The sequence below is a fragment of the Micromys minutus genome, assembly GCF_963924665.1.
Source record: "Micromys minutus genome assembly, chromosome: 29".
NCBI classification, from domain to species: domain Eukaryota; kingdom Metazoa; phylum Chordata; class Mammalia; order Rodentia; family Muridae; genus Micromys; species Micromys minutus.
The window spans coordinates 12,177,332-12,190,533 of record NC_137964.1 but is presented as its reverse complement, the minus strand read 5'-3'; the positions used below and the strand labels follow the sequence as shown (position 1 = coordinate 12,190,533).

At 48.9% G+C, this 13,202-nt stretch overlaps 1 protein-coding gene across 3 annotated transcripts; it reads right to left on the bottom strand.

Moving 5' to 3' along the window:
• Positions 1-6,128: 6,128 nt before the first annotated feature.
• MOSPD3 (motile sperm domain containing 3) lies at positions 6,129-9,724 on the bottom strand. 3 transcript variants are annotated; one of them, XM_080940790.1, is made up of 6 exons: positions 9,663-9,724; positions 8,968-9,240; positions 8,674-8,749; positions 8,277-8,506; positions 6,381-6,545; positions 6,129-6,286 (listed from the first exon to the last, which is right to left on the bottom strand). In XM_080940790.1, the coding sequence occupies exons 2-6, from the start codon at positions 9,170-9,172 to the stop codon at positions 6,255-6,257; spliced, it is 708 nt and encodes a 235-aa protein (XP_080796916.1). In that variant the 5' UTR covers positions 9,173-9,240; positions 9,663-9,724; the 3' UTR covers positions 6,129-6,254. The 3 variants fall into 3 exon arrangements, with proteins under 3 accessions (XP_080796916.1, XP_080796918.1, XP_080796917.1); XM_080940792.1 differs by lacking the exon at positions 9,663-9,724 and adding an exon at positions 9,518-9,620; XM_080940791.1 differs by lacking the exon at positions 9,663-9,724 and having other exon boundaries at positions 8,968-9,479.
• Between the last annotated feature and the right edge of the window lie 3,478 nt (positions 9,725-13,202).

The window sequence follows — 13,202 nt, the reverse complement described above, 5'->3', positions numbered from 1 at the left end:
TACCATGCCAGAGGACACTGGTTCGATTCCTCCCTCCCCCCTCTCTCTCTCATTGGTTCTCACTATGTAGCCCTGGCTGTCCTGGAGCTCACTCTGTAGACCAGGCTGGCCTCGAACTCAGAACTCTGCCTGCCTCTGCCTCCTGAGTGCTGTATGAGTGCATGTATGTAGGATGTAGGTGCACCCAGGAATGCAGAAGAAGGTGACAGATTCCCTGGACCTGGAGTTATAGGTCATTGGGAGCCACCCTGTCGATGCTGGGAACCTTGGTCCTCTTCAAGATGCTTGGTCCTCTTCAAGAGCACCAAGTGCTCTTAACCACTAAGTCATCTGTGTGGCCCCAAAAGAAAAAAAAGAAAAGAATAATGAAGGTCCATCTCCAGGCATATTGTTACATTTTGATTCCAGGCAGAGGCAGGCATGCTCTGTGAGTTCAAGGCCAGCAGGCTCTACAAACCTGCACTGTGAGACTTTGTCTCATAAAAGGGGTAGGGAGTTGTGGTCTCATGGGAAGACAACATTGTTGACCAACCAAACCCTCCACAACTCCTATGAACTAGAACACCAACCACCGAGCACACATTGAGAGGCCCATGGCTCCAGTTGCATATGCAGCAGAGAATAGCAGTGTCTGGCATCAGCTGGAGAAGAGGCCTTGGTCCAGGGAGGGCACATTTTCCCAATGTAGGGAATGCCAAGGCACTGAGGTGGAGAGGGGGACTGGGAGCTAGTGCACCCTCATGAAGACAAGTAGAGGGGGAGGGGGATGGGAGTGGGGTGGGCAAAGGGGATAACATTTCAAATGCAAACCCAGAGAGTATCTAAAAAGAAAAAAAATTTTTTTAAAAAGGAAATTTCCAAACCAGCCAAGACCACATAGCAGGACCTTATTTTGAAAAATGCCACCGAGAGGCAGAGGCATTTCTCTCAGTGGTTGAGCACCTACTGTTGTCTTCCTGAGAATGTGAATTGGATTCCCAGTCCCCACATCTGATGGCTCGCCACTGCCACTAACTCCAGCTGGTGGAGTGTGGTGTTCTCCCATGAGTCTCAGGAGTTTGCATACTTGGTCTCTAGTTGGTGGCTGTTTGCCACAGAGGTGTGTGTCACTGGGATGGGATCTGAGGTGTCAAAGGACCAATGCCATTCTGACTGTGCTCTCTGCTTCGTGCTTGTGGTCAGGATGTGAGGTCTCAGTGGCTGCTCCAGCCCCTGCTCTCTACTCTGCTATCATGAGCTCTAGCCCTCTAAAAGCATAGGCTAAAAATAAACACTTTGTTGTATAAATTGACTTGGTTGTGGTGTTTTATTGCAGCAATAGAAAAGATGGGAGGGGTATCTGAAGATCTTTTTTTGGCCCCCACCTTCACCCCACACGCAAAGTACATGATACAAACCAATATTAAAAATTATTTATAGAGGGGCTGGAGAGATGGCTCAGTGGTTAGGAGCACTGACTGCTCTTCCAGAGGTCCTGAGTTCAATTCCCAGCAACCACATGGTAGCTCACAGCCATCTGTAATGAGATCTGATGCCCTCTTCTGGTGTTTCTGAAGACAGCTACAGTGTACTTATAATAAATAAATACATATATACATACATACATAATTTTTAAAAATTATTTATAGATAACCAGGCATGGTGGTACACATCTTGAATACCAACACTTGGGTGGCAGAGGCAGGTTGATCTCTGGCTGGAGGCTAGCCTGGTCCACAAAGTAATTTCTAGGATAACCAGGGCTCCACAGAGAAACCCTGTCTCAAAAAACAAAACAAAACAAACAAACAGAAAAAAACCCAAACCAAATCAATCAATCAATCAAACAAACAAACAAATTAAAAACCCAGCAGTAAATTAGAGTGCCAAAGAAAAGGCTTCCTGACCCCACTGTCAACAGGGACTTTCCACAGTAGACACTGCATCATCAGCCTGTGGAGACTCTCGGCCCCACAGGTAATTTAGAAAGAGGGGTTTGCAAGAGCTCCCTGCCCCCATCTCCTGGCAGACTTTGGGCTCATTCTATGTACTTTACGAAGTCATGACCTAGAGCAGTCCACTGGGCACAGGAGGATTCCAGTGTGGAAGCGGGACTCGGGCAGTAGGTGCTCACATGCAAGCATGAGGGCCTGGCTCCAATACCAGCAGCCAAACGAAAAACTGGTGTCAGTGACTTATGCCTGTGATCCTTTCACCAAGAAATGGGTGGGGGGTGGGGTGGGGAAGAAGATCTCCGGAGCTTTCTGGACAGCCAGCCTCACCAAATCAACAAGCTCCAGATAAAATGGAGGGAGAGACTCTGCCTCAAAAATAGGATGGTGGAGCCAGCAGCATGCCCCAGTGGGTAAAGGCGATTGCCGCCAAGCCCAAGGACCTAATTTCAATCCCTGGGATTCACACAGTGGAAGGAGAGAGTAACTCCTGTCATCCTCTGAGCTCCACACATCCACTATGACACTCATGCATGCCCCATCTCGTAAATAAATATGTATATAAATATGTGAATAAATAAATAAATGTAATTTTAAATAAAATAAACGAATAAGGTGGAGAGGAACTGAGAAGATTCCTGAGGTTGACCTCGGGCCTCTACATGCATCACACATGATCATGTACCTACACACACAGGTTGCCAGGGTAGCGTAAATCCCAAAGCCCCCACAGCCAAGCTGGGGAAACTGATAACATTCATCAGTGCAACAGGCTGGATCTGTTCTGTGTTATCTTGCTGATTCTTTGTTGCAGATCACCCAGCTGTCTGGTGTCCCCAGTTCCCCCTCCTCCACCTCTTCCCAGACTCTGAAGGAGGACGGGCAGACCAGATGAAACCTTCTGAAGACACTGTTTTCTTTGGGCTTCAGTCTCTTTCTTTTTCTTTTCACTTCAGTCTCTTTCTTTTTCTTTTCTTTTATTTATGAGTCCACTGTAGCTGTCTTCAGACACACCAGAAGAGGGCACCAGATCTCATCACAGATGGCTGTGAGTCACCATGTGGTTGCTGGGAATGGAACTCAGGGCCTCAGGAAGAGCAGTCAGTGCTCTTAACTACTGAGCCATCTCTCCTGCCCCCCTTGGTTTCAGTCTCAACCACACAGTTAGAATGAGATCGTGTCAGGCCATTCCATTTGCCCCGCTCCCTACAGGGGCCTTAGGGTTCCTGATCCACGGGAGCTGAGGTTATAAAGAAGAGCCAGCCTGGGGCTGGAGAGATGGCTTCAGCAGGTAGAGTTTTCACTCTTCCCTCAGAGTAGCGGGGTTCGCTTCCCGGCACCCCACATTAGGCAGCTCACAACCACCTGTGACTCCAGTTCCAGATCGAACATGATCTTTAGGCTTGCGTGTCTGCTTGCCCATGGGGCACATACATGCATACTCAGACTAACACAATCCACATACATGATTTTATAATTAATTTTTTAAGAACCTAAAAACAATGAGGGTGGAGTATGCTTGCCCACTGTGCACAGGATTGTGTGTTTCTTCCCTAGCACCACATAAATAAGGTATGTGGTGATTCATGCCTCTAATCCCAGCACTCAGGAAGCAGAAGGATTGGGGATTCCAGGTTACTCTCGGCTATATAACAAGTAGAGGCTAGCCTGGGCTACATGAGATTCTCTCACAAAAAAAAAAAATGGAATAAACAAACAAAATGGGTCTGGGGCTGTCAAGATGATTCAGTGAATCAAGGTGCTTGCCACCAAGTCTGATGACCTGAGTTTGATCTCTGGAACTGGAAGTAGTGGTTGGCCTTCCACAAACTGTCCTCTGACCTCAACTGGAAGGCCATGGCACACTGTGCTAGCTCCCTTCCCCCAAAACAAATAAATGTTAAAAACAATGACAGCAAAGTAGGAATTTTCAAAAGCCTACTTAAAGGAGTAAGGCAGGAAGATGAGAAGTTCAAGACCAGCCTAAGCTAGGAGGGTGGGCATGGAAGGGGCTTCTCTCAAAGAAAAAAAAGGAGGAGCCTCAAAGTCAGCAAAGTACCCTGGGGATAGCAAGTGTGCAGCCTTGCAAAGCAGTTCCAGCTGCCTCAAACTGGGTTTTTATAGTACATCTTTGTAAAAAGTGGAGGACCTGGGGGTATGAATCTCAGGCTGCAGTCTGGGTGGTCCAACAATGACTGTCTCATGGTAGAAAGACCAAGGATCTGTTAGTTATTCAGATTAACAAGGCTGGATATCTCAGCAGGCCCAATCTGGGGCCAGAGGCCTCGAGGACTCCTAGAGAGCTGTTGGCCTTCCTTGCTGGAATCCCAAAGAGGCAGGTTCTAGCCCAGTGAAGGACTGTCTCAGCAACAGGATACATGAACTTGCCAGAGAGGGCATGAAGGCACTCAGGTAATGAGCAAAAGCTTCCTTCTCCTGTGGCCTTTCATGTGGGCTTGTCACCAGAAGGTGTGACCCAGATTAGGATGGGCCTTCTGGCCTCAACTGAGCCAATCAAGAAAACCCTTACAGATAGGACCAGTTGTTTGGGTTTTAGTTGATTTCAGATATAGTCACAGTGACAACTAAGACTATAGCAGACTTAGTTAGATGTTTTCTTGTGGGTTAGGTATATTGGCTGAGGGGCAGATTTCTGTTGTTTGAGTAAAGGAGATATATATATTTTAAAATCCTTTGAGGTGCTTTCATTGGAACCCAAGGTCTTAGGCATGCTGAAAATTACCCAACTACTGAGACACAGACCCACTTCTAATGGTGGTGGGTGTTTGCGTGTGTGGGTGTGCATTGGGGGCGGGGTCCTTTTTGTTTCAGTAACAGGAGCTGAACCTAGGGACTCACCCACACCAGGCAAGCATTCTGCCATTGAACTACATCCTAACCCTTTTGGTTTCTTTTGTCTTTGTATTCTTGGAGATGAGGTCTTGCTACATAGCCTTGGCTGGTCTGAAACTATGTGGACCAGGTTGGCCCCAGATTCAGAGCTCCACCCACCTGCCTCTGCCTGTGCCACCCGCACTAGCCTAACCCCTCCTTTTGCTTTGGAGACAGGGTCTAACTAATTTGCCCAAGCTGCCCTTTAACTTTCCCTGGATCCCTGGGAGTGGGAGTGGGAGGAACAAGAGGCCGTCTGGGAACCAGGATAGGAACAGGGCAGTTGCGCTGGATAGCGCAGTGGTTAGTTAAGAACACTGGTTACTCTAACCCACACCCAGGTTTAGTTCCCAGCAACACGGAAGTTCTCAGCCACCTGTGTGGTCCCAGGGAATCCAATCCCCTCTTCTGACCTCTGCAAGACACCAGGCATGTATGTAGCACACATATGTACATGCAAGCGAAACCTCATACACATTAAAAAAAAAAACCTTTAAAAAAAATTAAAAATGGCTTTAAAAGGTAAATGGTGGAAAGGGCTAGGGAGATGGTTCAGTCACTACTGTGCCTGCCCTGCAAGCTGAGGATGAGTTCAGATCCCCAGTGTCCACGCTGTCATAGTTTCTCTCCTGTCGCTGGGATAAAATACCCAGCCAAAAGCAACCTAAGGTTTCTTGTAGCTCACAGTCCAAGGTGCTGCCCGTCATGGAAGTCAAAGCAGCAGCATCAGCCGCCAGCTGGTCACATGGCATCTGTAACTGGGAGGGAGTGATGAGTGTGGGGTGGGGGTGGGGGGCTCAGTTCCGGCCCCTCCCTTCCATTCAAACCCCTGAAGTGATGCGGCAGACACACAGGGTCCATCCCAATTAACCGAATCAGTCTCTCCCCGCTGATTCTGAAACCTGTCAAGTCCATAATTAACAGTGCAGCTGCACAAATGTGTAACCTCAGTGCCAGTACCGGGGAGGTGGAGACAAGCAGACGCCTATCACTGATCCCAGCCAATCACCGAGAGCCCTGGCCTCAACACTTGCCAGCTCAGTGCCTGGAATCCATAAGGCAGGAGAGAACCAACTCTGAAAGTTGTCTTTTGACCTCTGGTGTGCACCCTCACTTTCGCGCACACGCGCACAGACACACAGACACACAGACACACAGACACACACACACACACACACACACACACACACACACACACACACACCATTAGAAAAGTAGTAAGCTTGGGATAAGCATCCTACGTTTCCCGTTTTGATTTTTAAAATTTATTTTATTCAACTTGGAAAATGAGTATAAATCCCTGGGAGTTCGTTGTGGGGAGGATGATGATCAGTGGATAGGTGGAAGGGAGGGAAAGGAGCGAGGTGCAAACATCACAGTGGCTGCCTTAGGTCCCTGCCTGCGAAGGAGAGGGTGGATTCGGCTAAGAGCTCAGGTCCGGAGGAACACCATGGTGAGGAGTCCTGAAGGTGGAAAAAGAAAGAGATCCCATGTAGGAGGCTTCCTCTTCCTGTCCTTTCTCCAGAAGTGGGCCCCGTGCTCCTCTTCTGGGCTCACCTAAGACATAGGCCGCGACCAGTTTCTGTCCCAGGGACACATGCAGGACTTGAGGCAGCTGGCTGCCAAGTTCGTCCTGCAGGGGCAGTAGCAGGAAGGCCACAGAGATGATGCCTGTCAGCAGGAAGAGCAGGAAGGAGCTGGTGGCCAACTGCTGGGGGGTATCTGCAAAAGGAGGGAGATGAGCACCCAAGGTCTCTCAGGGAAGGGATGAACTGGGGAGACGAAAGTACGTCGTTTGGGGTTTAGTCATGTACTATTTACTTATTTAGAAACAGGGATTCACAGGCATATGGTCTAGGATGGCCACAAACTCATGTATCCAAGAATGGGTCTTGAATCTCTGATCCTCCTGCCTCACACCCCCGCCCCCCCTGCAACTCCCAGGATTACAGATGTACACCATATCCAGCTTTGGTGATCTTTCTTGAGTGTGTATATGGATGAGTGGGTGGGGGGGTACATGCACACGTGTGTGCGATGTACAGAGGCCAGAAATCCACCTCAGGTGCCATCTAACTTGTGCCTGAGGAACAGTGTCTCTCAATGGAACCTGGACTTGTCTGTTAGACGATCTGACTGGTTAGCCAGCACCAAGGGTCTGCCTGTCTCTGCATCCTCTGAACTGGGATTACAAACACATCTCCACCATGTCATGATTGCTGGGAATTGAACTTGGGTCCTTGTTCTGATGTAGCAAACACCTTACCAACTGGGCTATCTCCCTAGCACTCTCATGCAGCTGTTTTCCTAAGTATTACCACGTAACCCAGGCTAGTTTTGAACCTGTGGTCCTCCTTCCTTGCTTGCAAACCCCCATGGTGTCCCAGGTCTGTGCTACCCTGTCTCTGTGTTTACATTCTATTACCCTCTATGGGTTCCCTGGGAATGTCCTCTTCTCCTTGGCACCTCTGCCCTGAAGCCACAAGAAGTTCTGTCCCCTGGTCCCCCTTTCTCCTGCCTTCCATACTGTGTTCTCAGTGTCCGGGGCTGACAGGCGGGGACCTCTGTATCTCTCATGCCCAGCACACAAGAGCTGACTGCTCAGTACGGGTTTTTCATTGGACTGAACGTAGCTGGCACCTGATAAGGGCCACTGCAGTTGGAGCTGGAGAAGAGCTTGTCCCTCTGATTAGAAGCTAGAAACCAGGACAACTGCAAAGTCTTCTTCCTCTCACCTGATGGGAAACCTCAACCAGGATCATCTACACACTCACACACACACAGACACACAAACACACTAAAACACAGACAGACAGGCACAGACAGGCACACACACACACACACACACATTCACAGGCACAGACACACTCAGACAGACAGACAGACAGACACACACACACACACACCTGAACCCAGAGACTTCCTCAAACCCAGTTTAGTTTGTGTCTAGAGTAATGCCACTGCTTCTTCTCCCCTACAGAATTCAGGAGCCCCCACCGCAGGGCTGGGGTTCTTGTTCAGCATTAGAATATTTGCTTGGTTTGCCTTAGGTACAAGGCCAATGCCCAGTACTGCAGGGAAATAATAAGGCCTGTGGAGAGATGACTCAGTCAGTACGGGGCTGACCATGCAAGCATGGAGACCTGAGTTTAGATCTCCAGAACATACGTAAAACTTGGGCATGGTAGTGTGTGCCCATAATCCTAGTCTTTGGCCGGTGGGAACAGGTGGACTCTGGATTCTGCACTAGCCATCCAGCCTAGCCAAATGAATGTGTATCAGGGTCGGTGAGTGAGCCTGTCTCAAAAAAAAATAAAGGACGAGGAGAGACTGAGGAAAATCAACCTCTCAAATGTGAACACATGTGCACAAGTATTCACATGCATAAGTACTCACATGCATATATACTCACATAATACACATATACAAATACACACAATCTGTTCAACTCACTCTCCTGAAGATGCCTGGCTGGGGTTGGTCCTGTCCACGCAGGAGGCCCTGGGTTGGGCGTTGGCTCAGAATGTCCCTGAAGCTCCAGGGGATACGCTGGGGCCCGAAGGACAGAGGTGATGTCTTTTCTTCCAACCACTTGTCCCTCAGCTCCCTCCTCAGATAGCTCAATGCGGAACCGGTCCTGGACGTCATAGTGGCTGGGGATGGGGGCCACGTGCCGTATCACACTGACCCATTGGGAGGAAGGAAGCGAGAGGCAACCAATCAAGTAAATCCAGATCTTCTCCCCAGAAACTTTTCCCAGACTGACTGCAGTCAGCAGATGCAAAGATTCTCAAACCAAAGGCAACAGGTAGTCGAGAAGCCTGGCTGCTACCCCAGCCTCCCTACTCACATGTCAATGCAGGACTGAGGCTTCACATATCCTTCGGCATCAAATACCGTATATTTGGCAGGTGCCGTACACAGAACTGTCGGATAAAGATACGCGAAGAGATCTTAGGCAAGTTCTACTCATGATGCTTCACCAGGGCCCCTTCTGTCAGCCATCCCGGAGATGGATATGCATTTTTCCAGACCCAAAGCTGGACATCTTGCCTCTTACTTGACTAATCCCGCCATCCCACGCAATCTTCCCATATCCTGCTAGCAACCCCCAGAGCCCTACTCTAAGCGCCCGTCTCTTCACCTCGGAAGCGAAGCGCAGTTCCCGTTGGGTTGTAGAGGGTCAGCAGCTGCCGGGGTCCACTTCTTTGGTCCGCCCTGAAGACTAGATCCGGGGGAAAGACCAGCACCGGGACAACAGGTCCTGAGGAAGGAGGGGAGCCCCGGGACCCCCGCCCAGGGGCCCCCAGACCCACCAGCTCCTGGTCCTGGGGCGCCCCACGGCGCATGCAGGCTCTGGACGGTCGGACATCCGAGGGCAGAGCTCAGGAGGGCAAGAGGGTCTTAGAGTTTGGGGCTAGTGGTACGAGGGACGAAAAGAGGACAGGGTGAGATCATGAGCAGAGCGAGGCCTGATGTCACCGCTGCCTTGGAACCCACTAGATGTGGATTTGCAGCCCCGGGCCCGGGTTCCCAGACCTTTCCCCTGCCAGCTGGGCCCCAGGCTCCTATAGGTCCCGCCCCCAAACCGCACCGCAGTAGGCACGCCCACTTGGCTAAACGCTGTCCCGCCTAGTCGCTTCCCAATCCGGGTCCCCCGGTATGGGGTGCAGTAAACCTGCCCAGTCTCTGACCACGCCTTTTCCGGGTCTTCCCGCTCCTGTGAGAGTTCCTGATCTCCAGGTCACCGAACTGTGTCCCCGACCCCTTTCCTTAAGCTCCGCCTGTGCCCTGCCAGGGATTCCGCCTGTGAATGGCCGCTTGTACTATGATAATCACCTTGCGGTCAAAGTTCCACCCCAGTCAACTTGTGCCCAGGCTAAGGGCGCCATCTTCTCGAGAGTTGCTTTATGCACTTCCGCCGTACGGCCTCTCCCATTGGTGGATGCTGTCTCCCTTCCGCCCCAACGTGCGCTGATTGGTGCTCTTCAAAGACCAACCACTGATTGGCTTGATCTTGGGTAAGAATTGTATGTGTCCTGGGGTTCCTCTGAGACGTGGGAGAGGCAGGGCTGGACTACTAGTTAGCTTTTGTTTGTTTGTTGATTTTGAGGTCATCCGTTACTAGATTTTTGTTATTGTTGTTGTTCCTTTCGCTTTTCTTTTTTTCCTATTTGGACCAGGAAAACGTACGATTACGTCAGTAATCAATAAGCAGAAATGGATGAAGCAGGAATAACCTACTTTCCTTCCTTCCTTCCTCCCTTCCTTCCTCCCTTCCTTCCTCCCTCCCTCCCTCCCTCCCTCCCTTCCTTCCTTCCTTCCTTCCTTCCTTCCTTCCTTTCTATTTTTTTCTTAAAGAGGGAGGTACTGAAAGCTTAGCGGTTGAAAGGACCCAGGTTCGCTTCCAGCATTAACATGGTTCATAACCACCTACAACTTCAGTTTCAGAGACTGGAACGCCGTCATTTGACCTCTGTCAGTATGTGGGTTATATACATGAGAAGAGAGATGTGCTTACAAGGTTCTGCCCCTATAGGTATTTAATAGTTGCTAGGAGGGGAGAGACATTTTCTTCGTTGGGATAACCATTATTAAATTGTCTGTGCTCCTGGAAGCAACCTCAACAAAACTTACTGGTTCATCCAAAGCCAAAGCAAGAACCACTAAGAAAGCGGGAGAACCAATTGGAAAGGGAATGGGGGACAAGAGATAGAGTGGTGGTGAATGTGATCAAAATACATTTGTACATGTTATAATTATCATAATTATCTGTAGTTGATGTGATGATAAGGAAAAAAAGAAACGACAAAGAGAAAAGGAAACAACCAAAAGTAGCCAGGCACAGTCCTGTAGTTGTACTCCCAATACTAAAGGCAGGTGCACGTAGATTGGCACAAGTTTGAAACTAACCTGGTCTGCTACACATAGGGAGTTCTAGGCCAGCCCAGGCTACATAGTGAAGTCTTGTCTCAAAGCCCACAAGCACTGGGGGTGGGGAGATGATATGGTGGTATACTCCTCAAATCCAAGCACTCTAGAGGTAGAGGCAGGTGGATCTCTGTGAGTTTGAGGCTAGCCAAGGGGTATATAGTGAGACCCTATCTCAAAACAAAATAAAATCAGACCCAACAACATTGGCCTGGTAAGATAGCTCACCAGGTAAAGGAGTTTGTGTGGAACCTAAAGACCTGAGTTGAATCTTCAGGTCTCACATGGGGGGAGGAGAGAGTCAATCTCCGTATGAGCAGAGCTGTGTGCACAGATACAGATACATGCACATGTTCATAAGCATGCACATGTGTGCACCTCTATGAATAAATGTAAAGATGGCGGTGTGGGGCACACCTTTAACTCCACCACTCGGGAGGCAGAAACAGATGGATCTACTCTACAAAGAGAGTCCCAGGACAGCCAGTACTACACAGAGAGACCCTGTTTCGGGAAAACCAAAAGTAATAAATAAATAAATAAATAATGTAAAAAAATGAAATGTGAGTTGGTTTTATGGCAAAAACAGATTTATTGTGCTTTTGCTTGATTTTGATTATTTTGTTTGTTTACTTTTCAAGACTGGCCCTGGCTAGACCAGGCTGGCCTGGACCTCAGATATCCACCTGCCTCTGCCTCTTGAGTATTGGGATTAAAGGAATGCACCACCACTGTCTTTCTTTCTCCCTGTCCCCTCTCTTTTTTAGGTTTATTTATATTTGAGTGCTCTATCTGCATGTACACCTGGATACCAGGAGAGGGCATCGGATCCCACTACAGATGGTTGTGAGCCACCATGTGGTTGCTGAGAAATAAATTCAGAACCTCTGAAAAAGCAGACAGTGCTCTTAACCACTGAGCCATCTCTCCGGCCCATCAGCCCCTGCCTTCCTTTCTTTATAGCACATGTCTTGATACTTGACACCGACACCATATTTTGTTAGTTTCTCCTCCAGAGAATGTCCTCTCCAAAACCAGGGACATTTGTTTTCTTTTGTATTTTCAGTACTTGAAAGATAATCTGGGGCTGGAGCGATGGCTCAGTGGTTAAGAGCACTGGCTGTTCTTCCAGAGGTCCTGAGTTCAATTCCCAGCAACCACATGTGGCCCAGAACCATCTGTAGTAGTATCTCACTCCCTCTTCTGGTGTGTCTGAAAGCAGCTACAGTGTTCACACACACACACACTCACACACACACACACACACACACTCACACACACACACACACACACACACACACACACACACACTAAATGATCATCTGATTTGTCTAGGACAAAGGAATGAATTAGATGAACCTTGAGCAGAGCTCTAATTAGACTCAGGAAGGCATCCAAAATGCAAAATGCATCTATGGGAGAGAATTCCAGATGACAGGAACAGCAGAACTTTGAAGCAGAACTGACCCAGAAGGATAGGTTGCAAGCACAAGAACCTGTGTTCTAATCCTTAAGCAAAAATGTGGAGCATAGCAGTGCATTTTTAAGTCCTCCTGAAACTTAGTGGCTAGCTCTGTTTTTAAAAGGTGGCAGAGAGGATGGGGTGGAGCTGGAGGAATGGTTCTGAGGTTAAGAGTGGACAAGGAAAACTGGTGTAATGGCACTCACCTGCCATCTGAGTACTAAGGATTGCAAGTTCAAGGCCAGCCTGGGCTACAGAGTAAGTTGAAAGCCATGCTGGGCAAAAGAGTGAGACCCTGTTTAAAACAAGAAGAAAAAAAGAAGAGGAAGAGAGGAAGAGGAAGAGGAGGACTAAGAAGGAGAGATAGTAATGGCTGGGAACTGAGGAGGTGTCAGAGAGAACAGTAAGTGTGGGGACAGAGGGAGGCCGGAGTGCTGGGAACAAAGACCCACAGTGAACCTGGACTGTATTTTGAGAACCATACTCAGAATTTTTAAAGTTCTATCTCTTCACTCACTCGTCAATGATTTCATTTTATGTGCATTGGTATGTCGCCTGCATGTGTGTCTGCCTGAGGGTGTTGGACTCCCGGGAACTGGTGTTACAGAAGGTTGTGAGCTGCCATGTGGTTGCTGGGAATTGAACCCTGATCCTCTGGGAGAGCAGTCAGTGCTCTTAGCCGCTGAGTCATCTCTCCAGCCCCCCTTATTTGTGTGTACGGTGCATTTGTGGAAACTGAGGACACCTTGCAGGAGTGGGTTCTCCCCTTGCACTCTGTGAGTCCTGAAGATACAACTCCAGTCAGTAGGTGTGGCAGTGAGCCATCTCCATGAGCAATGGAGTGGCAGTATCTAACTTATATTCCTCTAACTTTTAAAAGCCTAAGACTCAATCTTATACAGCTCAAGTTTGGCCTCCAACTACTATATAGTGCAGGCTGGTCTCGAACTCCGGAGCATCTTGTCTCTTCCCCCCAAACATTGTGA